At 40.4% G+C, this 27,423-nt stretch overlaps 2 protein-coding genes across 2 annotated transcripts; both read right to left on the bottom strand.

The window, feature by feature from the left end:
- Window positions 1–1,560: 1,560 nt before the first annotated feature.
- LOC131934726 (sulfotransferase 6B1) lies at window positions 1,561–5,752 on the bottom strand. The gene is made up of 6 exons (XM_059290843.1): window positions 5,735–5,752; window positions 4,096–4,264; window positions 3,668–3,840; window positions 2,560–2,710; window positions 1,854–1,957; window positions 1,561–1,768 (listed from the first exon to the last, which is right to left on the bottom strand). Exons 1-6 carry the CDS (start codon window positions 5,750–5,752, stop codon window positions 1,598–1,600), a joined length of 786 nt encoding a protein of 261 aa, XP_059146826.1. The 3' UTR covers window positions 1,561–1,597.
- A 14,759-nt stretch (window positions 5,753–20,511) lies between these two features.
- Window positions 20,512–26,961, bottom strand: LOC131934772 (uncharacterized). The gene is made up of 6 exons (XM_059290899.1): window positions 26,694–26,961; window positions 24,790–24,889; window positions 23,960–24,113; window positions 23,243–23,302; window positions 22,303–22,492; window positions 20,512–20,885 (listed from the first exon to the last, which is right to left on the bottom strand). Exons 1-6 carry the CDS (start codon window positions 26,809–26,811, stop codon window positions 20,782–20,784), a joined length of 726 nt encoding a protein of 241 aa, XP_059146882.1. The 5' UTR covers window positions 26,812–26,961; the 3' UTR covers window positions 20,512–20,781.
- Window positions 26,962–27,423: the final 462 nt, after the last annotated feature.

The following is a 27,423-nucleotide window of genomic DNA, read 5'->3' as shown; positions in this document are numbered from 1 at the left end:
GAAACACAATTTATAAAATATCAAACCGTCTGTTCCCCGCCCTTCATAGCTTATAGGCTCGCAGCCAGCATCGACCGAATACCCACGTCATATTCTAATTAAGGCTTTGATGTTGGCAACATGTAAAACCTCTATTGTATGGCATGTTTTAATTTTAGCCCAGATGTTGCCAACAAATTGCTGCTCTTTGAATGGCATGACAGCTGCACATTTGCTTATATTTTTACAGAAACGTACCGTATTGAACGGAATTAGACATTCTAATACTTGTGTCACTTAAAACTGAAAGCCGGGGAACGTTAATCACAAATATAAAATATAACAGCTGTTTCTCTCATTGGTATGTGCGTAAAATATTCAGCCTAATAGACAGTCGGAGGCTTAGTTCGGTGGATGTCTACTCATGCACACAAAAAACAATATCAAACCAACACACTTTTAGTACTAATTTTGAGTTTTGTTTAAACTTAGTTCGTGTGACTCTTCTCATTATGCGGTCCCAAAGCCGGTTGAGGAATGGAAGCAGAGGTAGGCTATGGCTTATCAAGCCTTCCCTAATACCGGAACTTCAAAACAAATATTCTAATGAAAACTCAGTACAGGAAAAGGGAATGCTTCCATTCTATAGAATATAAAAAAGTAGGCACATTTAGGAGTTATAAAAAGGAAACCACCTTTCCGTAACCCACATGTCCTAAAAGGATTCCACCTGTCCTTATATGGAATTCACCTGTCCTTATTTGGAATCCACCTGTCCTTGTATGCAACGAACCTGTCCGTATATGGAACCCACATGTCTTTATATATAATACACCTGTCCTTATATGGAACTCACAGGTCCTTATATGAAACCCTAAAAGCATAATTGAAAACCGCCAACACAATAATACAAGAGTGACGCAAGTGGAGATAGATACCAAGAAGATGGGTTAAAACCTGGAAAGGCTAGAAATGAAGGCAAAGTTTTGAGATGGTTTAATTGGCCGGTTTACAAACAGAGGTAAACTAATTTGTACCCATCTAAATCAAAGGATGAATAGAACAAAAGCTCAGGATGTGGTATTTATTGTAAGATATATTTTTGGTTTTGTTCTGAGAAAAGTGTCCCGTCCAAGTTTTTCATTGCCTTATCCACAGCTTTGCTTTGGGCGACAGTGAACCCGTTTTTCCAATCTCCAACGTGTCCTAAAAAATAGAATATATAAAGGTTTTTTTTAAGGCAGCATGACAATACCCATTAAGTCATTTGTCCATTTAGGCAATTGTCATTTGTCCATTCAGGCAATTGTCCATTTTGGGCAGTTGTCGCATTCGGGAAAGTTTCCATTCGGGAAATTGGTTTTCTGATAAACAGCATTCGGGCAAGTGTCCATTCGGGAAATCGGTCTTCGGGCAAACGGCATTCGGACAAGTGTCTTTCGGGAATTTGTCGTGAACCGATTCACATGGTAATGCCGAGTTAAGACTGTACTACCGGTGTATACGAAATGCATTTAACTCCGCGTGTTGATATATTTGTAAAAGAGAGAAAACGAGTTACAATTTGGCAGATATTTTATGATTGGTGATTGTTACCTGAGGTCGGCCAATGATGTGGTTACAAATGACCCTGACCTTTTCTCATGAGTACTTTGGACAAGGATTGGCTCTGGTTGTAGGTCGCCTTCATGGCATCAAACCCTGCGGCCTCGGCGATCTCCGACAGAAGCTGGTCATCAAGGTCAAGGTCAAGAAACTCCAATATTCTTTTCATCACTGCGGGCAGGTTCTGAAAAAAAGTTTCATAAATAGAAAAAGTATTTCTAGTGTTGGTTTGTGGTGCTGTAGTCTTGTCGTCAAAGAATTATTCAAACCTCTTTCATGTCCTCATAAGACACCACCAATATGGGATGGTCTCGGCTGGATTTGATCACGTGGTCCCAATAAAGATAATAGTCGAAGTACGATCCGTAGTCGACTGTGGAGTAAAGCAAATAGAAACAAAAGTAACTTATATATATATATATATATACTTTACATATATATATATATATATATATATATATATATATATATATATATATATATATATATATGTAAAGTATTATGTGTCTACATAAAGGTTACCGGAAATCGTTGAAAAGTTGATACAGAACTACAAATTTGATATAATACTTGCATATGAAATGTCATCGACCTAGCTGTACCATCATGTTTACAGACAGACAGACACACACACACACAGACATACGGATAGAATTACAAAGCCTAGTTTTTCCGACTCGATTACGCATAGAACGCTGAAATTTTGATATATCTGCATTTATTATTTTTGCCCGATTAAAAGAAGTCCCCTATACTCCGTATATGACGAAGTACAAGTACTGAGGTATAAAACGATTAAAAATTGTCAAAAATTCATGTGATTTTTGTGCAAGGTTTTAATACTTCCTTTATACTATGTATACGAGAAAGTAAAAACCCATATTTAAAAAGTCAAAATGCTACAATCGAATTTTCGGACTGGAATACATTTAAGTAAAAGCATGTATATTCTACTTTCGATGCCCTAAAACTTACCTTGACCGTCTATATATAGGGGGAACCAACTCTGGAACCTTCCATCGTAGTGATAAAGCTGTGGCAGGGAGAGGTGGTGGTGGTAGTAGGAGACGGCCGTGTCTTTAGGGTTCCTGTAGGTCAGGACTAGCTTTGTTTTCTTCTCTGAGAGCTGCCAGCAAGTTAGGGGAAAACAACCGAGTCTGAAATTATCTTCCGTGTTATGTGTACAAGACGTCAAGGTATACTGTAAGACCTATTGGTTCACATATGCATGTCTAGGAATGTTTATAAAGTGACCATCAAGAAATTATTCAACTAGATAAGAAAAAAGATTATTAATTATTAGATTAGAATCTATTTTTAGAAGTATTTCAAATTTAATTTTAGTAGTTAATCCGTAGTGTTTTATGATTTAGTTTTTTGTTTGTTTTTTAACAATCTTACCTGTCTGAGCAGGTAGTCCCACACATCTTACCTGTCTGGTCAGGTAGTCCCACACATCTTACCTGTCTGGGCAGGTAGTCCCACACATCTTACCTGTCTGGGCAGGTAGTCCCACACATCTTACCTGTCTGGGCAGGTAGTCCCACACATCTTACCTGTCTGGGCAGGTAGTCCCACACATCTTACCTGTCTGAGCAGGTAGTCCCACACATCTTACCTGTCTGGGCAGGTAGTCCCACACATCTTACCTGTCTGGGCAGGTAGTCCCACACATCTTACCTGTCTGGGCAGGTAGTCCCACACATCTTACCTGTCTGGGCAGGTAGTCCCACACATCTTACCTGTCTGGGCAGGTAGTCCCATACATCTTACCTGTCTGGGCAGGTAGTCCCACACATCTTACCTGTCTGGGCAGGTAGTCCCACACATCTTACCTGTCTGGGCAGGTAGTTCCACACATCTTACCTGTCTGGGCAGGTAGTCCCACACATCTTACCTGTCTGGGCAGATAGTCCCACACATCTTACCTGTCTGGGCAGGTAGTCCCACACATCTTACCTGTCTGGGCAGGTAGTCCCACACATCTTACCTGTCTGGGCAGGTAGTCCCACACATCTTACCTGTCTGGGCAGGTAGTCCCACACATCTTACCTGTCTGGGCAGGTAGTCCCACACATCTTACCTGTCTGGGCAGGTAGTCCCACCACAGGTGTGAGTTCAACACCCTGGGGCTGGGCGTGTTTTCTAGAAGATTCATGGGCGAGGCTTCTAAAAACGCCGTGCCTTTACCAAGTTTTGACGGTACAGCACATTTTTTCACCATCATACTGAGGATTTCCCAGACCCAATGGCAGCCTACGGACAAACAGAAATCCAGATGTTTGTTTTTGTCAAAATGTAATTCACACCAGATCTTTTTGAACTTTTGTTTTGAACCATCATTACGTCTTTGAGTTTTCAGGTTTTAATTTTGAAAAATTGTAATTTTTAAAGTAAAGGCCATGGTTCACTCCGTGGGTTTTAAATATTCAGCGACAGTTTATTGTAATGAGAAAACTGATTATAATAATTGATTTTATTAGTTTTGACAAATAATATTCCAAAAACTACCTGTTTTGGGATAGCCAATCAGTATGACGTCATCGTCCCTCAGAGTCACTTCCCTTGCTGTTTGAATTCTGTTCTCGCGAAATGACGGGACAAGTTTTCCATCCAATGAAAACAGCCTGAGTTCACGGCCATCTGCGTCATATACGGAAATGTCTCGATTGACGAATTTCTGAACACATCAGAACAAAAGAGAATTAACAAATTAAAATTTTAGTGGAGTTGTCTATATCGGGGATGGTAGGACGTGGCCAAAGCGGTTAAAGCGCTAGGCTGTTAATTCGAAAGTCAAAGTTCGAATCCGGGTTAAAGTCAGCAGAACGTTCTTGAGTACCTCAGCTCTGATATAGCAGCGTTTCTTTCAGATCTCTTTCTCTTGGGTAGGGGGGGGGGGAGGGCTGGGGATGGGGGACACTTGAAACTTTCCTGAGCGGGAGGCGGACTAAATTTTATGGAAGGTGGGGTGGGGCGTTAAACGTGCTTCCGGTAAAGGGGCGGTGCAACCCCCTCCACCCCGAAAAGATGCCTGAAAGAAACATTGCAATGGAGTAGCAGACACTTTACAAAACCCACCAACGGTTAAAACAACGACAGACTCGATCTACTCCACGGAGGCGTAGCGACCCTTCCCGGCGCCCGGGGACAAACTTTTCGATTTGCACCCCCCCCCCTCGAGGTTTTTTTTTATTTGCACCCCCCCCTCAAACTTTCGATTTGCACCCCCCCCCTCGAGATTTTGATTTGCACACCCCCCCCCCCTCAAACTTTTCGATTTGCACCCCCCCCCCTCGAGATTTTGATTTGCACCCCCCCCCCTCAAACTTTCGATTTGCACCCCCTCAACCTTTCAATCTATTTTTCCAACCCATTTTGGCGCCCCCTAAGCTCGGCGCCCGGGGACATATGTCCCCCCCCCGCCCCCCCCCCCCCCCCCTCGCTACGCTACTGCTACTCCATGACCAGTCGTACGGTTTTCTTCCAGACATTTTTCACCGGGGGATTGGGGGAGCACTTAAAATTTTCGGGAGGGGGGGGGGGGGGCGGATACAGGTAAAAGTATGTATTTTCTATATAAATTATACTTCGCAATTTGCAATTTTCATTTCACTCAAAAGATAAATTTTCTTAAAAAAAATAAGCCGGAAGTGATCTCCCCTAAACTTTCTCGAATACTCTTATATAAAACTCTTATATAAAACAACAGGTTATGGCAACTCGAGATATAGACATGATTTTTAATCCATTTTAAATACTTAAAAGTGTTTAAAATGTAATAAAATCTCGTATAAAAAAGAATTGCACACCAATTGAAGGCCAAACAATTACTACTTCTGGTCAACACACACACACACATATATATATACACACACACAGACATACGGACATGATTGCAACACTGTGTCTTTCCGACTCAGGGAGGTGTAAAACGATTTTTTGTGCACGATTACAAGACTTTCTCTATACCTCGTATATACGAGAAAGTAAAACAAAAAAGGTCAAAACGGCATTTGTCATTGTATATAGTATGACTCTAAAGATCACATTGAAAAAAAAAATTGAAAAAGTCACGTATACTAAGAAAAGCATAGAACCTACACTTAATTTCATAGTATACAATAGAATACAAAACTCTGTAACTTACCAAAACATTTTCAGTCATACTGTAAATTTAGCCAGGTTTGGATCTTAAAAATTTAAAAATAAGCAACATAAGTATATAATGAGTGTATATATATATATATATATATATATATATATATATATAAATGTGACCTAGGCTAGTTGCATCTTTCCTGTTCGCAACGCCCAATGTGACCTTCCCCGAGTCTATCCTGCCCGACAACGCCAATTGTAACGAGTTGAACCACTCATGCTACACAACATCGACTACAGTAGAAAGACTCGAAGATGCAGGTTCGCTATTGATCCTTTTATTACATGAATCAAGAAATGCTTCAATATAACACAATGAATCAACAGAAATGTTTCACAATAATAGTCTGAATCAACTGACCCCCTAACAGTCCTCACTAGGCTTCATATAACTGAATCCACATGTCTATTGTCCTTCTTAACACAATATAACCAACTTGAGTATGTCACACAGACTGACTGATCTAAAGCCAGCGATCGAAAAGGGGAGAGAGAGCGAGTTCTGCCGTCCCCTCCTATTTATGCCTTGTATCCGTACTCGTCTCCGTACTTGTATTCCTCCGTAATCGATACTTGTACTCGATGTCTCCGACCACTAGTTGCGTAGTTCTAACATACAGTCCGTGGAATAACATCTGCATCCTATCAATCAAAGTTGACAGGCCTTCTGACTCTCTTCGTACCGTTTCCCAAAATAGCACGCGTTGGCTTTGAGATTGTTATCAGTCCGACTTCAATAAGCCACCTGTTATGTTGCGTCAGACTGCAACACTGCGTCTCGGCTTCTCGTTCGTTATCAGATTTGTAACTAGTGGCTAGGCCTACCCTAGTCACATCCACCCCTGCCTTTTTTTGTGTGTTTTCAACCACAAACAACGCCTGGCAGGTGCACTCCTCCAGAGTCAATCGCATAATCGTAAAAAAATTGTATTGTTCCACTCTTTGTCCACGACGTCCCATTCGTATACGATTGACAGTTATACCTATTTCACATCTCAACTGTGTCTACATCGTCTTCCTGAGACACAAAACAGTTCTAGAATTCACATCCACCCTTTTCGTTTGGTGACTTCACCAGTTCACCTTATAGCTTTTTGAACAGTCTGTTCTCATACCAGCGCGACCATGAAAGACTTGATGGTTGCTGACAAAAAATTTCGTCTTCCTTCTGTTCCTCAAACTTCTCCGCGGACCACTTATCTGATGGTCTACTGTCTCTCTGCTTCTGGAAGGAACGGGATCCTCTTTGTTGCCGTTATCCTCCACTTGTGTATCGCCGTTGTTCTGTTGATGGTGATATGGTTCCGGGATGGGTATGTGAATTTCCGTTATAGTTTCCGGTTCCCTAATTGTCTTGGATTTCCTTGTGTGTAACTGCTCTTCTTGCCTATTCCAATATTTCTTTAATTGAGCAATATTCGCCCACCGATCCGGTTTGGCGTGATCGATGGGTCTTATCTTAAAGGGGCCACCTGCTGCTTTAGGCATCTCCACGACTTGCCATATCTCCTGTCCCCAGAGATCGTGGATTTTGTTTCTGCCTAACGGGTGGCTACGCAGTAATACCCTGTCATTCAGTTTGAGTGGCGGGTCCTTTGTCTGTACCGGCGGTTCCCTTCGCCGTGCTTCATGTTCTAGTCTTTCCTGTACTACCCTGTACATTTCTCTAATTCTTCTCATGTGTTCATTCACATATTCCAGTGCGGTGTATGAGCCAGTCATACTCTCCCTTTTTCCTAGGAACAAATCAAGAGGGAGTCGAGCCTCCCGTCCGAACAGCAACATGTATGGCGCAAAGCCGGTTGTGGCATGGGGTGTGCAGTTGTATAGATATACCAACTCTGGGAGAAAATCAGGCCAACGTCTTTTCTGTTCAGGTTCTAGCGTACGCAGCAAATCATGCATGCTACGGTTGAACCGTTCACACTGTCCGTTTCCTTTCGGATTAAATGTGGTTGTTCTAGATTTGTTGATCCCGTAGTGGCTGCACAGTTGGTTAATTACTTCTGACTCGAAAGCCCTTCCTTGGTCAGAGTGTAATTGTCTTGGTATGCCATATTTGATCAACCAATGTTCTATTAAGACCTTTGCCACTGTTTTGGCAGTCTGATCTCGCGTGGGCACCGCCACCGTCCATTTGGTGAATACATCAGTCATTACCAACACATGTTCCGTCCCATCCGATGATTGCTCCAACGACGTAAAGTCCATAGCCACAATCTCTAGTGGTTTTGTCGCTAGTAGGTGTCCTGATGGCTGTCTCAATTTGACAACTGGCATTTTCGCATGCTGACACCTCACACAAGCCTCACAATGGCGTTTGACCTCCATTTCCATATTGGGCCAGTAACACCTTCGTCGTAATATTTTGTGCGTCCTGTCCTGACCCTGGTGTCCTGCCCTGTCATGTGCCAACCTTAGCACTTCTTCTCTTAACTGTCCAGGCACCACCACCTGGTGTATTGTCCCATCAATTTGGTCATGAATTCTCCGCATGAGAACACCATCCTCTATACTGAGACGGTCCCACTGACTCGGTATTTTCTTTGTTTCTCGACCAAATTGTTCTCTTTCCCTTCTTCCTGGGAATTTTTGTTCCTGGACGTATTTCAATAGCGGTTGTAAGCCACTATCCGTTCTCTGGGCATTTCTTATCTCTTTGTGATTAAGGCAACTAAAATCACTACTGTCCATATGTCCGGGTTCCGTGGATATGTGCTCCACCCCGGTCTGCCCGTTCTGCATCACTTGTACCCCATGAGGGATATCTGTTGACGCTCTGACCTCACATATTCCTGTCAGTGTTTCTTCCTCATCACCCGGTCTCTCGTAAGGATTCCTTGATAAGGCGTCCGCATTGCCATTGGACCGCCCCGGGCGATACTTTATCTCTAGGTCAAAGAGTGCCAATTCTGCTGCCCATCGCTGTTCGATGGATCCCAACTTTGCTGTCTTTAGGTGGCTCAAGGGGTTATTGTCAGTGTATACCACACATTTAGCACCTAATAGATAGTCCCTGAATTTCTCAGTCACAGCCCATTTTAATGTCAAAAGTTCTAGTTTCATGGCGCTGTAATTTGTCATGTTCTTCTCTGATTCCTTCAGAGCTCGACTGGCATACGCAATAACCCTGAAACCTTGCTTTTGTTGTTGTGATAGCACAGCTCCCAGACCTTTAGAGCTGGCGTCAATTTCTAGCCGAAATGGTTTGTCAAAGTCTGCGTATCCCAATATCGGCGCCTCTGTCAAAGCCTTTTTCAATAGCTTAAACGAGTTCAGGCATTCATCAGTCCATAATTCACCTATCAGTTGTGTTTTACCTTTCTTTTTCTCCTTACTGTGTTTCTTTGTCATTTTGTTTACCAAGTCATGCAATGGTGCGGCAATTTTTGCAAAACCAGGCACAAATTTTCTATAATAGGAGGCAAAACCCAAGAATGACCTGACCTCTACCGTAGTTGTTGGTTGTTTCCATTCTTTAACAGCTGCAATTTTATCTGGGTCAGTGGCGATGCCATGCGACGAAATCACGTAACCCAAAAAATGTACCGATTTCAGACCAAAGCAGCATTTGTCTGGGTTCAGCTTTACTCCTATCTCCCTAAGACGGAGAAACACTTGTTCTAATCTTTTTAGATGGTCCTCCCAAGTTTTTGAGTAAACTAGAATATCATCCAAATACACCAACATTATTTGAAATAGAAAGTCACTCATAGCACTCTGCATTACTCGCTGGAATGTAGCAGGTGCATTAGTTAGACCAAACGGCATACGGGTCCACTCGTACAGTCCCAGTGGAGAAATAAATGCAGTTTTATGTTGATCGTTGGGGTGCATGGCCACTTGGTGGTAGCCACTAGCCAAATCCAAGGTAGAAAAAAATCTTGCTCCCCCCAACGCATCAAGACATTCATCAATACGAGGCAAGGGGAATGCATCCCTTCTTGTGATATTGTTCAATTTCCGGTAATCACAACACAGTCTTATCTCCCCTGACTTCTTTTTTACCACTACTATCGGTGCCGCATACGGGCTCGTACTGGTTGTAATAATTCCCTTTTTTAGTAAGTCATTCAGGTGTGCTTTCACCGCCGAGTAGTGACTCGGTGGTAATCTTCGGTAGGGTTGCGCCACCGGCTTGTCTTGTAGTAAGGGTATCTGGTGTTTGATTACTTCCGTGTACCCCAAATCACCCTCATACGAGGCAAATATATCACTGTATTTATTCAGCAATTCATTTAGTTTTGGGTCCTCAGTTTCCGGGAATGTATATGATCGGCCATCCTCTTTCTTCACCTCGGCCGTCACATTGACCGACCAAATTGTTACTTCATTACTGCTGGTATTGCTCAGTTCGATGCACTGTGCCGACCTTTGTACCTCGACGTTCTGTGGTACTCCTACCAGAGTATTAGGTGGTATAAAAATTTCCTCATCCAAAACATTTGCCACTAATCCTTGAACTAGTCCATTTTCCGCTGATGTGTATGTCCGCAGTAACACGACGCCTGCCCTCAGTGCGGCGCCACATGGTTCTATCATCACATCACCATTCACGCTTCTATCACCAATTTGTAATTTGATTGCCTTGACCGTGTTTGCCGGGACTGCTGTCCTTCCTCTGGTCTTGGCAAACCTGGTCAACTTGGATCCCCGACCTGGTGTGGTCGATGCGACAATATTTGTAAGAAATTCTGGCAACTGGCCAAGAATATTCATGCCCAACAGGCAAGGTATATTTGACACATTTGTCTCTAGGTTGTGTTTCGTAACGAACACCCCAACCTGCTTCAACCTATGTCCTGCCACCACGACATCCGCCAGAAAATAACCACAGTATGGAATGGTTAGTCCATTAGCTGCCGTCAGGCGCATGCATGTGTCAGACCTCAACCTATGGTCTTTTCCTTTCATCCATTTGGTGTAAAAATTTTCCGTGATTGTCGTCACCTGGGAGCCTGTATCCACAATTGCCTTCACCGCGATGTCCCCAATCGTAATCACCATTTCTGGACAGACTCCCATCATTTTGCTTCTTGGGCCATACCCTCGCCCCTCTGTAGCCTGGCCCTGCCTTACAGAGGACGACCGTTTCCCTGGCAGTACCGTGCCATATGTCCGGGTTGTGAACAAGACAAACAAATTGGTCGACCGTCGGCCGTCCATTGGAGTGATGGCTTGGCCGGACGCGGCCGTCCAACCCGTCCCTGTTTTGTCCCGTTCTTTTCCCGATTCTCAGCTGTTGACCTGCTTTCTAACCTCTCCAAACGTTGGTCAACCTTATCTAGGTGGGCCAAGAGTTGAGCCATCATGGTCTCCATCGTGTCGGCCCCTGTGGGTGGGGATTGTCTCTGTTCAGGTACAGAAACTTTGTCCACCGAACAGTTCGATTGGTCCTCATCCTCGGACCTGCGGATCGCTGAGTTCCTGACCTGAAGGAAGGTCAACTGCGGTTCTTTGTGGACCTCCTCTTTCAGCTCTCTTCTTAGGATCGGGGTTGCCAGCCCCTCAATGAAATGGTCCCTCAGTAGGCGTACATCAATGTCCGGTGTTTTGACCTTTACCGAATCAAAGGCACTGTTCATCCGGTGTGAGTACTCCATCACACTCTCCGCCAATCTCTGCCTCAAGCCTACGAACCCTGCTAGCAGTTGCGATCCCGACCGTCTCTCCCCAAAGGTCTCCATAATCAGATCCAGCACCTTATCTGGATCTGATTGGATGGTTTTATCGTGGCATTTGACCTCTGCCCTAACCGTCTCTCCTATGCTGCCCATCAGCAGTCTTAATCTTTCCTCTGGTGACATGCCTCTCGAGGCCCAGGCCGCTTTGACCTCTTCACTGAACCTGTTGGTTAAAGTGGGATCACCGTCCCCGTAAAATTTGTTAATGTGGGACTCTCTGGGTAGGACCACTATATGGGTCTGCTTCTCGTCCAGAGTAGACATTTTATTCCGTAAGTAAAACAAAAGAGTTCTTTCTTACCGTGTGTAAATGAAAAAATTTTCCTCGATTTTCACAGTTCCTGAATGTCCGAATTCACATACACACAAAACACAGTTATGCACAAGGTTGACTATGGGTGCCTCAACCGGCAAGTCTAGTTGAATTCATCCTGCTCGACGACGCCAAATGTGACCTAGGCTAGTTGCATCTTTCCTGTTCGCAACGCCCAATGTGACCTTCCCCGAGTCTATCCTGCCCGACAACGCCAATTGTAACGAGTTGAACCACTCATGCTACACAACATCGACTACAGTAGAAAGACTCGAAGATGCAGGTTCGCTATTGATCCTTTTATTACATGAATCAAGAAATGCTTCAATATAACACAATGAATCAACAGAAATGTTTCACAATAATAGTCTGAATCAACTGACCCCCTAACAGTCCTCACTAGGCTTCATATAACTGAATCCACATGTCTATTGTCCTTCTTAACACAATATAACCAACTTGAGTATGTCACACAGACTGACTGATCTAAAGCCAGCGATCGAAAAGGGGAGAGAGAGCGAGTTCTGCCGTCCCCTCCTATTTATGCCTTGTATCCGTACTCGTCTCCGTACTTGTATTCCTCCGTAATCGATACTTGTACTCGATGTCTCCGACCACTAGTTGCGTAGTTCTAACATACAGTCCGTGGAATAACATCTGCATCCTATCAATCAAAGTTGACAGGCCTTCTGACTCTCTTCGTACCGTTTCCCAAAATAGCACGCGTTGGCTTTGAGATTGTTATCAGTCCGACTTCAATAAGCCACCTGTTATGTTGCGTCAGACTGCAACACTGCGTCTCGGCTTCTCGTTCGTTATCAGATTTGTAACTAGTGGCTAGGCCTACCCTAGTCACATATATATATATATATATATATATATATATATATATATATATATATATATATATATATATATATAATTATATATATATAATTATATATATATATATGTTACGGTCAAAGCCCGAAGTCAGCCAATCCTAGGATTGGCCGGCCAATCCGCGCATTGGCCAATATCGCCTCCCATAGGTCGGTCAAAGTCCGAAACTTTGCTTGATTTCGGCCTTTGGCCGGCCAATCCGCAGACTGGCCATGGTGGACCGGCCAAAGTCTGAAATAGGTCTTGATTTCGGCCTTTGGCCGGCCAGTCCGCGGACTGGCCATGGTGGACCGGCCAAAGTCTTTATTAATTATTAATTAAAGTAAATGACAGAAACATCCAAATTTTGTATTGTACTATAGTCTCAATCTATCAATATCATCATTTGTTACAATAAGTTGAACTTTTATGGCATTTAGAATTAAATAGCAGCTTGTTATTTTTACACTTGCAGCGAATTGTTGTGCACTTAGTTGTGCAATTGCAACGAGTGTAGCCTTGGCCCCCAGTCAATGATTGTGAAGATGCGATGGTTCGTATTTATTTTTCCTCAGTGCCAACTGACGACAATAAGAGCAGTTTTTCGTGAAGAATTGAAAACTCACTTCTAGAATACATTTGTTTTAGAACACCATGTTCCGTTCCTAATTTGTAGAAACCGCCCTCGACGCTCATGACAACTGCAATCACGCTTCGTTTCCACAAATAGCATGGACATCGTTGCCACAGGATCCAAAAGAATGAGCTGCACAAACTATACAGAATCTGTTGGCCACATTATTGTCACGCATCTGGTCTGGGCGTTCCGCCACGGCAGCAGATGTGTTAGCTGAGGATGTCGTTGCATTTATGGCAACCTCCATTTCTTATTCAATGTTCTCAAGATCTTCCTCAGTAATAATTTTATCGAGAGCCCATATATGGAAACTAACATGGATTTACATTTTTTTCTTTTGACACCCATCTGCTATGTCTGTCTCATGGTCTGACGGCCCTTTTGATCCATGTCGCCTTGCATATAGAATGCTATACAAACAAGAGCTGAAAACGCACCCAGAATAATGAAAATGCGATCACTGCTTAGTCTAGATAGAACATTGGCCAGGACATCCCGGCCAGTGCGCGCATTGGCCGGCCAATGTACAAAATACGCTGTCAAGTTTAAGCGCTTCGGACTTTGGCCAGTACGTCCTGGCCAGTGCGCGCACTGGCCGGCCAATGTACGAAATACGATCTTAGTGCTAAGTTCTTCGGGCTTTGGCCAAGAGAGCCGGTCAATGCGCGGATTGGCCGGCCAATCCTAGCATTGGCCGCACTTCGGGCTTTGACCGTAACATATATATATATATATATATATATATATATATATATATATATATATATATATATATATATATATATATATATATATAAACTAATACACATTAGAAAAACACATACAACCAAGTATGCGCTCCAGGTCCGAACAACGAATTTGCTCAAGTCTGAACAAACAGAGCTGTTACCGCGCCGTGAACATGAGTCACGTTAGCAGTTTTTTTTTTCATTCATACACATTTCCATTGGCTTGTATGTGGAATATAAAATATTTTTTTAAAACTTGTGTCTAATGAACATGCCGAAAATTATTACTTTCAGTTTGATAAATGAAAATTATTTCCCAAAACTTTCAATATTAATTTTTTTAACTCATAAATTTAGACCGTAAGGACTTTAATTATCTAACACTTAAATCCATGGAAGTATGTCAACGACAAACATATGTATTTTTACATACAGAATTGAGCTTTATATATTATATATATATATATATATATATATATATATATATATATATATATATATATATATATATTGTAAATTGCGGGGTGAGACACCCCGAAGTGCTGCACCGGGTGACACCCGACCTAGCGACGCCACTGCCATTACTACACCTTTCATGCTATCGCAATTAAAATTTGGGAAGTTCTTGAGTACACTCCCGCAAAGTTTTCTGTCATAGGCCTCACACTTGTTTAAAACTATTGGAGTGACGGCTTCCTACTGATGTGTAGTTGAGCATCCCGAGATCCCCAGGGGCTATCTTATCATTAGGGTCCGCTCATTGGGTGTCCTGCACATTGGGATAGGTGTACTACTTGAATCATTAGTTTAGCTGTCGGTGGCCGTGTCCCATGAGCCTTGCGACTCCCCTAACACCATGGCCGTCGACTAGGGGTGTTTCTTTAACCATAAGCGTAAACCGGGGCGTGTCTTTGGTAGTGTTGACAAACTAGCGCCCCAACAACTAAGCTGGGCGTCTCGGTGGTAGTGTTGACAAACTAGCGCCCCAACAACTAAGCTGGGCGTTTCGGTGGTAGTGTTGGCAAACTAGCGCCCCAACAACTAAGCTGGGCGTCTCGGTGGTAGTGTTGACAAACTAGCGCCCCAACAACTAAGCTGGGCGTCTCGGTGGTAGTGTTGAATTTTTTTTTCAAAGAATTTTTTTTCAAAACCCAATCAGATCAGGCCCTAAATGAGTATTCTATGTTTGTATTTTGTATTTATGCATATATATATATACATATATATATATATATATATATATATATATATATATATATATATATATATATATATATATATATATAGGCCTATATATATATAGGCCTATATATATAGCCTATATATTATAGGCCTATATATATATATATATATATATATATATATATATATATATATATATATATATATATATATATATATATATATATATATATATAGGGGGCACAACAATTTATTATGCGGGGTGGCCCTTATTTTCTAGTCCCGCCACTGATCTGAAATAAATACATCGTTCTAATGCTAAATATTTTATCACCGTTTGTGGCTGAATATATTCACTAGGTATGTCACGTATGTCACGTGCCCTATTTGCTCCTGGTTAGTTACGTCTATCCTGGGATTAGTATAATCTCTTTGTTCTTTTATCCCCCTGCCAGTTTTATTACGTTAAACACATCAGAGAAAAAAATCAATATCAATATCTATATATATAATTCTCTTCTGGGAGCCGGTAGAAAACAAGCTGCAAACGCGCTGCCTACCATCCACACCCCTATATGATCTGGTGAGCTGTGGTTCACTCTGTTTACAAACAAAGCCGGGTTTAGTGTCGACTATTAGGGGCAGATAATTTAGTTTGAAATGATTTTAAATGTAGGGGGGGATGGGGAAACTAAGTGGAGTTTACTTTAACGGAGAGGGGGGGGGGCTGGGGGGGGGGGGGGGGGTTATCGTCCTTAACGAGCTACTTATAATGTTTTAAAGAAATATTTTCAGTGGCAGCGTTGGTAGTGTCGAATGCACAAATTATGAATAACTGAAAAGTAGAAAAAAAACAACTAAATAGAGGCGTATAATATGCCGCGGGTCGGCTCGTTTTTTTTAATGTATAAATGTACCCACCATTTTAGTTAAAGATGAAATAACCGCTACAAATTTAGCCAAATTGTACGTATGAGCTATATAGTGTCGCATTTGTTTGCACCTTTGTAAAAAAAATAGAACATAAACCTTTTCTAGAGTCCTAATATTTAGCCAAGACTACATCACCTGTCTTATTTAATACGTGTAATTGTCAATTCTTCTTCTTCGTTCTTAATTTTTAGTGTTGGAAGGGATCGAGCCTTATCAGCCAGAGGGTTTGAACTCGAGAATTTTTTTCGAATGTATCAACTGGATATGCCCCGTGACTCCGATTTCAGCCTGCTTTTCTTTTTGGATTTGCTTCCATAGCCTTTGTCCAACCAAGAATAAACTACAAGGCAGCAGTTGTTTGATTTTAGAGTTGTCTCTCCTAGAAGAGTGGCTGTCCCCAGTCAACTGCAACCATGAGCTTTACCGACTCGATCACGCCGACCCCAGATTTTCAATTTTTTTTTTTTTTTTTTTGTTTACAACTTTCTCCAAACTGGTCTTTACTCACAACTTGAGATCAAACGTGCAACGTGTTTTGATTTTATTTATTGGCCCATGAATATATCCGTATTTCCTATGAAATGCCATTTCAGCGTTCGTGTTGCTTGGCGGTTCACTAAGACTCCATAAATTATTGTCGCCAGAATGCGTAGTAGTTATTAAATGACCCAACAACCACTTTAATTTAGAAAAAACCCATTAATGAACTACAATATTCTATAGCACATACGTTCTCCTACTGCGGTAGTTTTCAATCCGGTTTTTCAAATCCGATTTATCATTGAAAATGTAAACAGATTTTTTTTTCACTGACAGATTAATGAGTGCAAGCTCCCTTCAGCAACGTTTGACATTAAGAGATGATTTTTTTTACTCTTTCGTATCTACTTGGTCGTGTTACACAAATATACAAAACGAGCCGACCCGCTGCGTATCATACGCCGCTATTTAGTTGTTTTTTTTTCTACTTTTCAGTAATTTATAATTTGTGAATTTGACAGTACCAATGCTGCCATTGAAAATATTTGCTTAAAAACACTAACCCCCCCCCCCCCCCCATGTGAAAGCAGCCTCCTCTTAGTTACCTCCTCTAAGTTTAAAATCGTTTCAAACGAAATTATCTGCCCCTAATAGCCGTCACCAAACCCGTCTCTATGATTGTAAAATGTAAACAGAGTGAACACCGCTCACCAGATCATGTGGGGGTGGGGTGGGGGTGGTAGTGAAAGTGATAGAGAGGAAGTGAGGGGACTGCAAAGGCGCGCTTGCAGCTTGTTTTCTAACTGGTCCCAGAAGAGAATCTAATATATAAAGCTCAATTCTGTAACGCATATGTTTGTCGTTGGCATTTCTACGGATTTAAGTGTTAAATCAATTATCGTGCGCAGTTGTCTAAATTTATGAGTTAAAAAATTACTATTAAAAGTGTTGGGAAATCATTTTCATTTTTCAAATTATAGTAATAATTGTCGGCATGTTCATTAAACACAAGTTTTAAAAAAATATCATCTTTTACAAAAATTCTAATTATGTTTTTATTTAGTCCTATAGCGCTTACTTCCCTTTGATAAATTATGCAAAACATAATTACTTGCCTTTATAAAACCATAGCATTAGTTGAAAAGCATTTACTTTTTAATTACTTTGTTTTGGTGTTGGGAAAAAAATAATTACATAATTAGCGGGGATTGATCAAGTGCAAATGTTTTAGGTATTTTACGGATAAGCTTGGAGTATTATAATTGTTCATTAAATTGAAACAGGCGCGTTCGTTTAAGTGAGTGCAAAAACTATGAATAAGTTGGGGTACTATAGTCGTTTATTAAGCTAAAACAGGCGATTCTGCCCCGGGCGTTTATGTTCGCGTTAGTGTTTTCTTTGTGTTTAGGTGGGTTTGCGTTAGTGGTTGCGTTTTGATTTGGTTCGTTTTTGTTCTTTCTTTTTTCGTTTTTGTTTGTGTTTTTTTTTGTTTGGGTTTGTATTTGTGTTTTTGGTTGGTTTTGCGTTTGGATTTGGTTTGTTTTCGTTTGCTTTTTCGTTGTTTTTTTTGGTATTGGTGTTTGTGGTTGGGTTTGTTGTTAGGTTTTTGTTTTCGTTTGTTTTTTCTTTGTGTTTGTATTGGTGTTTGTGGTTGTGGTTGGGTTTGTTGTTAGGTTTTTGTTTTCGTTTGTATTTCTAATTGTGTTAGCGTTATGTTTGCGTTTTGTTGTTTTGGTTGGTTGTGGTTTGGGTGGGCAATGCCGGGTTTATGATGATTTCTAAACACACAGGTAATGGTCTTTAACGGAAAGGTTTTTCACAGAAGCCAGAGCAGGGCCTGGCCGGGACGGCTAGTCTAATATATAAAGCTCAATTCTGTAACGCATATGTTTGTCGTTGGCATTTCTACGGATTTAAGTGTTAGATCAATTATCGTGCGCAGTTGTCTAAATTTATGAGTTAAAAAATTACTATTAAAAGTGTTGGGAAATCATTTTCATTTTTCAAATTATAGTAATAATTGTCGGCATGTTCATTAAACACAAGTTTTAAAAAAATATCATCTTTTACAAAAATTCTAATTATGTTTTTATTTAGTCCTATAGCGCTTACTTCCCTTTGATAAATTATGCAAAACACAATTACTTCCCTTTATAAAACCATAGCATTAGTTGAAAAGCATTTACTTTTTAATTACTTTGTTTTGGTGTTGGGAAAAAAATAATTACATAATTAGCGGGGATTGATCAAGTGCAAATGTTTTAGGTATTTTACGGATAAGCTTGGAGTATTATAATTGTTCATTAAATTGAAACAGGCGCGTTCGTTTAAGTGAGTGCAAAAACTATGAATAAGTTGGGGTACTATAGTCGTTTATTAAGCTAAAACAGGCGATTCTGCCCCGGGCGTTTATGTTCGCGTTAGTGTTTTCTTTGTGTTTAGGTGGGTTTGCGTTAGTGGTTGCGTTTTGATTTGGTTCGTTTTTGTTCTTTCTTTTTTCGTTTTTGTTTGTGTTTTTTTTTGTTTGGGTTTGTATTTGTGTTTTTGGTTGGTTTTGCGTTTGGATTTGGTTTGTTTTCGTTTGCTTTTTCGTTGTTTTTTTTTTGGTATTGGTGTTTGTGGTTGGGTTTGTTGTTAGGTTTTTGTTTTCGTTTGTTTTTTCTTTGTGTTTGTATTGGTGTTTGTGGTTGTGGTTGGGTTTGTTGTTAGGTTTTTGTTTTCGTTTGTATTTCTAATTGTGTTAGCGTTATGTTTGCGTTTTGTTGTTTTGGTTGGTTGTGGTTTGGGTGGGCAATGCCGGGTTTATGATGATTTCTAAACACACAGGTAATGGTCTTTAACGGAAAGGTTTTTCACAGAAGCCAGAGCAGGGCCTGGCCGGGACGGCTAGTTATATATATAGATTACCATCTCGAAACTGGCTGTCCTGGTAGTGTTGTTATTAAATGGGAATGTGCTGACTAACACGCACTATTAGACAAAATGTAATACGCTTAATCAGCGTTTAGTTATTTCCCTTTATCTTCAAAGTTTCTCCATTTCATTCTTTTGTTAGTTCACAAAAACTAATACAACAAACAGGGCACTTGTGACTTGTGCTGGAATTATAATTTCATGTACTGGTAGTAGCAGTTCCCTTTTCGAACCTGACAGTCCATGGGGCAAGTGTAGTAGAGTTCATCTATTTCTGTGACCTCGGCATTAGAAGGGATAGTGTGATCAGCACTATGCCCAGCCGCCTTTAACTTCCCTAACGTAAGTCATAGCTCAGGGGGGGGGGGGGGTTCTACTGACTTGAATCCGAACTGGAGACTACCGGGTTAGCAGTCTAGCTTTCTACCGCTAGGCCATGCAGTGCCATAATTCAATATAGGCTACTGGTATATTGAAATATATGTTACATATAGTGTAAGAAAATGTAAACAAGCCAGTACAGTACGCATAGTTATCACTTGTCTGTAATTCCTAAACAAGTTAAATATGTGAGACTTTTATTAAAATTTTAATGAAATGTACTTGTATGATTAACAGTATGTGTTCTACGTCACGTGTAATCTATTTGATGAAAATCAACTTTATTCTATACAGGCTTAAAAACAAGTTAATAGTCGTATTATAAGATAGTGTAAGATTTGAGATCGATTGATATTTCAATAGATTTTGTTCGATTCGGGCTATTATTATTTTTTCTACTTTTCCCCACCTTTTGACTAAATTATGTTATAGTGTATTCTATTTCTAGTTCCGCCATTGCAAAGTGTTAGCAAAACGTATGTCTTACATTACTACAATACACATAGGTAAAACAAATAAAAATTATGAGTGACATTTCTTCGTGCAACTACACAAATGAAGCTGCCCTAAGAATTAGCACACGATATGTACAAACACATATGGAAGTACCATACGAACAGCTATCTTACTTAAATAAAATCACAAATTGGTTATTTCTTAAAGCAATATTTATTAAAATTCATTTACTGCACTAGTTAACTTATATTAAAACTGTTGTTTTAAAAAACAAAACTGCTTGGAGTAACATTTAATTACTCAATGATCGATCACAAATCACCAGCAAAATGTATTGCAAATGCTGATTAGCGAACTGTTTAGAGACATAGTTTAATTTTCCTTCTAAATATCCAAGCACCAATCACCGCTAGAGGCTCACATAGACCATCCAAAACACGGTTAGATATCAGGCTTACAATGATCTTTTTAGATTCTTGTATCATGGAGATAGATGAACTGCGAGGGTAGAAGGTCTCGGTCGTGTCCTTCGGGTTTCTCAAGGCTTTTATTTTGCGCTTGTTCTCTCCCATCTGAAATACACACCCACCAACATCAATTCACAAACAAATCAAGTCCTTAACAGCTAAATTCCACCAATTCTAAAATTTTGATAATGTTTAATTTACAACAGTAAAGATCTGTTGCTTAAAAGCGAACACAGAAATGTAAATGTATGAAATACTTGATGTTTACAGGATAACGGCATTTTGTTTTGATAACCTACAAGCATACTGCATGTAATGTAGGAAGGTACAGCGTTGACCAGTGGCGTAGCTACCGTAAAGCTAGCGTAAGCAAGGCATAGGGGCCCAAGGCAAATAGGGGCCCTTTTTTTCGAAAGTTTGAGGGGGGTGCAAATCGAAAGTCTGAGGGGGGGGGGGTGCGAAAGTTTGTCCCCGGTCGCCGGGAAGGATCGCTACGCCTCTGAGGGGCCCACTAACACTTTTTGCATAGTGGCCTAAAAATCCTAGCTACGCCACTGGCGTGGATCCCTCTGCCCCACACTTATGGAAGTCATAAATAGATGACCCTTAAAATAAAACATACTATTTCTTATAAAATATATTTTATAATAAAAATAAGGCCTGCTGAACAAGAGATGCATACGTTGCATTACTTAAGATTGTTGGATAAGCTAACTTCAAAGAGAATTGATGAAGGGATCCCACTGGCAGGCGTCATATTCAATCAGACTGTTTTGCAAGGAAAATTGGTCTCTACGGAAACCGTATTGTCAGTGGTCGTGAAACAAATTGACAGGAGCCTATTTTTTGTGAGCAAAAATGACGGGAACTTATTTGTCGGGAGTCGTAATGATTTTTGACGGGGTCGATTTGACGGGGTCGTTTTGACGGGGCCGTTTTTTCATTGGCCGTGTAGAACTCACCAATTTCGAAAGTAAACATCGTGAGTAGAACTCACCAGTTTCTAGTGTAAACATCGTGAGTAGAACTCACCAGATTCTAATGCAAACATCGTGAGTAGAACTCACCAATTTGGAAAGTAAACATCGTGAGTAGAACTCACCAGTTTCTAGTGTAAACATCGTGAGTAGAACTCACCAGATTCTAATGCAAACATCGTGAGTAGAACTCACCAATTTCGAAAGTAAACATCGTGAGTAGAACTCACCAGTTTCTAGTGTAAACATCGTGAGTAGAACTCACCAATTTCTAATGTAAACATCGTGAGTAGAACTCACCAGTTTCTAATGTAAACATCGTGAGTAGAACTCACCAGTTTCTAGTGTAAACATCGTGAGTAGAACTCACCAGTTTCTAGTGTAAACATCGTGAGTAGAACTCACCAGTTTCTAATGCAAACATCGTGAGTAGAACTCACCAGTTTCTAATGTAAACATTGTGAGTAGAACTCACCAGTTTCTAATGTAAACATCGTGAGTAGAACTCACCAGTTTCTAATGTAAACATCGTGAGTAGAACTCACCAGTTTTGGGATAGCCGAGCAGCATGATGTCTCCAAGTTCCATGACCTTGCCCTTGCTCTCACTTTTCTTCACTACAGATAGCTTCAGTTTGCCGTCCTGTAAAAGCTGCTTGAGTTTCTGTATGACGTCATCGGCAGACATTCTCATGTTGCTGCTGATGTAGAGCTGGCCAGTGTTGTCTAGTTCAATCTGTTCCAACAAAAACAGATATCGGAACTTTCAACAACTGTTTCAGATCCACTCGCTTTACGTAAATTACACAACATTACAGGTATCTTCAATCAAATAAGTTACTCAAAGTGTAAGAATACATTTTTATTGCTAACAAAATTGTGCCATAAATATAGAATTGACACCAACTTAAATTGATAAGAGATCAAAACCCTTTGTAATAAAAATAAATGTATACATTTTAATGTGTTAGTAGTTCAACTGTATTGAAAATATATTTTTTCGACTATAGGCCTACAACACATCTAACAATGAATTTACCAGTATTTTTTTTATATTAATTCTCTGCAATATAACACATCCAACAACGAACTTACCAGTATGTTTTTTTATATTAATTCTCTGCAATAAAACACATCCAACATCGACCTAACCAGTATGTTTTTGATATTAATTCTCTGCAATACTACACATCCAACAACGAAATTACCAGTATGTTTTTGATATTAATTCTCTGCAATACTACACATCCAACAACGAAATTACCAGTATGTTTATGATATTAATTCCCTGCAATACTACACATCCAACAACGAACTTATTAATATGTTTATGATATTAATTCCCTGCAATACTACACATCCAACAAGAACTTATTAATATGTTTATGATATTAATTCCCTGCAATACTACACATCCAACAAGAACTTATTAATATGTTTATGATATTAATTCTCTGCAATACTACACATCCAACAACGAACTTACCAGTATGTCTTTGATACTGACGAACTGGTCAGCCGAGTTACTGAGAATGACATCCAAATCCTAAAACAAGGGGAGATAATGGTAGTAGCGTTAGTTACTAGAGTAGATGCAAATATTTGGGTGAAATATTTTTCAACATATTATTTAAAAATGTGAGGCCTACCATTAGAAACAGTGAATACACATAACAAACAAATAATATATATATATATTATATATATATATGTGTGTGTCACAAGTGTTTACCAATACGTCATGGGTTTTAAGTTCGACACGAATTTTATAGGTTTGATATACAACAATCTTTTAGCATATTAGCATTAGGTTAAGTAGGTTTATTTATCTTTGAAAAGATTTTATATCTTGTAAATATTCAGTATAAGGTTTAGTAGGTTTTGATTATCTTTGAATAAAATTTAGCATGTTAGTAGATCTATTAAAAGTTCCGTATAAAGTTTACCGTTGATAAGGATTATTTATTAAGGGGACGGAGTATTCTAGTGGTAGAGAGCTGGACTGCTAACCCGCAAGTCTCGAGTCGAATCCGGGCTCAGTAGACCGTCCCTGAGTCCACCCAACTCTTATGGGTACCTATCTCTTCATATGCCGAGGTCACAGAAACAAATGAACTCTACTTCACTTGCCCCATAGACGTCAGGTTTGAAAGGGAACTTTAAGGCTTATTTATAGTTTCTGATAATTGCTATCCAGACTTACGGCATTGTTCATAGCGGCTTCGATCTCTGCCATCATTCTTGCTTTGCAGATCTCTATACACTGTTTATACTGTTCATACTGTTCATACTCTTCAAGCTGTCCACGCTGTCCACGCAACAATGACAGGCGTAAAATGATGAGTACACACCATATGCTGGTAAATAGAGAAATATAATTGAATAGACAACTCTCTAGTAAATATACAATGATAGTATTTGTAGACTGCTAGCAAAAGATCATGATAATTATTAGAAACAGGTCTTTTTCCTTGTTTATTCCAATGTTGGAAGAGATTTCCTCCAACCCAATTAGGAATTACTTGTCAATCGCTGGCTCCGATTTCAGCCTGCTTTTCTTTTTGGATATCCTTTCAAAGCCAATGTCCATCCCAGAACAAACTAGATGGCAGCAGTTGTTTTTTGTGAGATTAGTGGTGTCCCACTCATCTACCCGGGGTTTCGAACTCGGGACTTTTCGTTTCAGCAACCATGAGCTTAACTGACGCGACCACGCCAACCTCCCATGACATAGTCAAAATGATATTTATAAATAGTTTCCATAGAAAGATGATATTTATAGATGGCACGGAATATTATTATTCTTAGACGGCTGATATTCTTAAGACGGAAAGTAATTAAAGAAGTTGCTTTGTATTTCACTACATAAACAATGAATGTATATAGATAACGTGTCTATGGTTTAATGAAACTAAAACATTATTTATTTTGATATTACCCTTATATATTTATCTTACCTACCCCCACCCTTAAACACGCACAACGTGTGGAGATGATGACAAGAGCATGTAAACACAAAACTGAAGAACTCACCCAATCAGGATAGGCAAGACGATGCCAAGGTCGCGCAATAAGAAAGACTTGAGTTTTTTGATCCTGCCAGACAGCCCCATAATTCTGGGAGTACTTTTAGCTAGAGAGAAAATAAAAATGTCATATGATGTTAAAGTCCTAAAAGCAGAGGCGTAGTGACCCTTCCCGGCGCCCGGGACAAACTTTCGATTTGCACTTCCCCTCCCCCCCCCCACAAGCTTTCAATTTGCATCCCGCCTCAAACTTTTGATTTGCACCCCCCCTCAAACTTTTAATTTATTTTTCCAACCCCCCCCCCCACCCCCCCGCTACGCTCTGCCTAGAACATAGTTTTTGTACTTTTATTTATTTAAAGCTTTTTGTTAGGAGTCTAGGACAATACCCCCTGTCAAAATACCGCCCCGAGCATCCCCACCCGGAGTCATTACCCCCCCCCCCCCTCTCCATCCTGAAGAACCCTGACTCTAACCCTAACCTTAACAACAAACCTAGCTAACTATAACTCCAAACATAAATTCTAGAACCATCTCTAAATCTACATCTAAACCCGAACCCTAGCACTAGCCGTAACCCGATCCCTAACTGGGCGGGGTTTAATTGACAGGGAGTACGGGTATTTGTACAGTGGGGGGGGGGGGTGGTGTAATGTCAGGGGAGAAATTCCGGGGGGGGGGTTAATGTCGGGTGAGAAATTCCGGGGGGGAGGGGGTAATTGACGGGGTGATGATGTAATGTCCCTGCTCACATGGTTTATAAGAGCACACAATATTTTAGAAAACTTTTAAACATCTAACACATATATTAAGTACAACAAAGAAAAACTAAAGATTCCATCTTCGACCTAACGGTTCATCGGGCAGATGAATACAGTCAGCGTGTTTCTTAACAACGTCTATGAAAGAATAGTCCGGTAAAAGCCACGTTTATTTTTCATGACGTGAGTTGGGTACCTTTTGGAGCTGGGTGGACTCAAGGGACGTCGTACGGACGCGAGATCCGAACTCAAGACTTTCGGGTTAGTAGTCGTAGCCTCTGGCGCCCGGTAACGCTGTGTTACGAGTAGATCCAGCAAAGGGGGTCGTCCATAAATGACTTCACACTCGTAAGGGGGGAAGGGGGGTCCGTAATTTTGTGCCGGTGTGTGATAAGGGGGAGAGGGGGGGGGGGCTCAGATGTTGTGACGTCACACTTTTTTCATTATGAAAAAGAAATGTTAGAAAACGAGTTTTAGCCGTTATTTCGCGTTTTACAAAACGGTTTTAAATAAGAACAATTCAATAGCCTTTTTGATGAGGTTTGTAGACTGAGGTGTGACGTAAGTTTAGGGGGTGGCTTTTTGTGACCATGTGTGACGGAGGGGAGGGGGGGAGGTAAAAATCGTCCAAACAGCGTGACGTCATTTATGGACCCCAAACCACTGTACCTGTTTCAGTGACATATGAAGGGATAGCTGGGTCAACCGACTGTTTAGCCGCCTTTACTTTCCTTGGCAGGAGTCAGGCGCTCTTCAGAGCTGGGTGGTCTTAAGAACATTCTACTAACAAGCGATTTAAACTCAAGACTTTCGGGGGTAGCATTCTTTTGCTCTACCAATTTACCAAGCATTACTAATAACCAGTGGCGTAGCGACCCTTCCCCGGGGACAAATTTTCAATTTGCATCCCCCCCCTCAAACTTTCGATTTGCCACCCCCCCCCCCTCAAGTTTTTCTATATATATTTTGCGATTTTTTTGCCTTGGTGTCACCCCCCCCCCCAAAATGGTGTCACCCTGTGCGGTCCGCACCACCCGCCCCCCCCCCCCCCCCTCGCTACGCCTCTGCTAATAATTGATACCAAGCATTGCTAATAACTAATAACTGAGAGACAATAGGTTCAATTTCCTCAAACAGTTTTACAAGTTACCTTCTAAATCTAATGTAGGACAAACCACTAGATCAGACTGAACCTTTGCTTTAGGGCTTGAGAAACGACCGTCAGGCTCAGGCCCAGTGTGCCGGATACGACGTTTTAAGCTCCCCATACGTCTAGGTTTGTAGCTAAAAATAAATACCCGTTCAGCTTACTGAAGTATTATTCTATTCAAATCTTGACAAAAATATGTCAAAACCATGAACACACGTGCTGTTAAAGTTGTAATGGCGGAAGGAGCCGTCTCAAATGATGCGTACTACGTCACGTTCTTAAACCAGAAACAATTGTGGTTTGAGATTTTTACTTCCTTTTATATTTGTAATGACGTCATCAAATTACGCTGTGACTTAGCTCAATATGCTTTCTATTATATATATATATATATATATATATTATATATATTATATATATATAGATATATATATATATATATATATATATATATATATATATATATATATATATGTATATAACTGCTTAAATTAAATTAACATGTATTTTTAAACAAATGATTAAATCCAATGGACGCGAGCGAGTTGACGAGAATCCTTCCCATAATGTTCTTGACATGGAATAAAAAGGTGCTTTTTAGATTTAAAAGGAGCTTTTTTAGATTTAGAACGTAAAAATAATTAAAAAATAAAAACTTAAGCCTAAAATTAATTTAGAAGTTTTATATTTTTAGAATAATTCTATAAAAGTTGCAAATCCAGAGAACGTG

Source organism: Physella acuta, unplaced genomic scaffold (assembly GCF_028476545.2).
Source record: "Physella acuta isolate Inbredline_101_S28 unplaced genomic scaffold, ASM2847654v3 ptg000012l, whole genome shotgun sequence".
NCBI lineage: Eukaryota > Metazoa > Mollusca > Gastropoda > Physidae > Physella > Physella acuta.
This window is presented reverse-complemented; position numbering and strand designations above follow the sequence as displayed.

Coding starts and splice junctions, on each gene's coding strand:
- LOC131934726 (XM_059290843.1), bottom strand. Junction 3,841..4,095: donor GATTGGCTATCCCAAAACAG/GTAGTTTTTGGA, acceptor GTTTGTCCGTAG/GCTGCCATTGGGTCTGGGAA. Junction 1,769..1,853: donor CTTATGAGGACATGAAAGAG/GTTTGAATAATT, acceptor ACTTTTTTTCAG/AACCTGCCCGCAGTGATGAA.
- LOC131934772 (XM_059290899.1), bottom strand. CDS start 26,811: ATGGGGAGCTTAAAACGTCGTATCCGGCACACTGGGCCTGAGCCTGAC. Junction 24,890..26,693: donor TCCTACATTAGATTTAGAAG/GTAACTTGTAAA, acceptor TTTTCTCTCTAG/CTAAAAGTACTCCCAGAATT. Junction 23,303..23,959: donor AAGCCGCTATGAACAATGCC/GTAAGTCTGGAT, acceptor CCCTTGTTTTAG/GATTTGGATGTCATTCTCAG.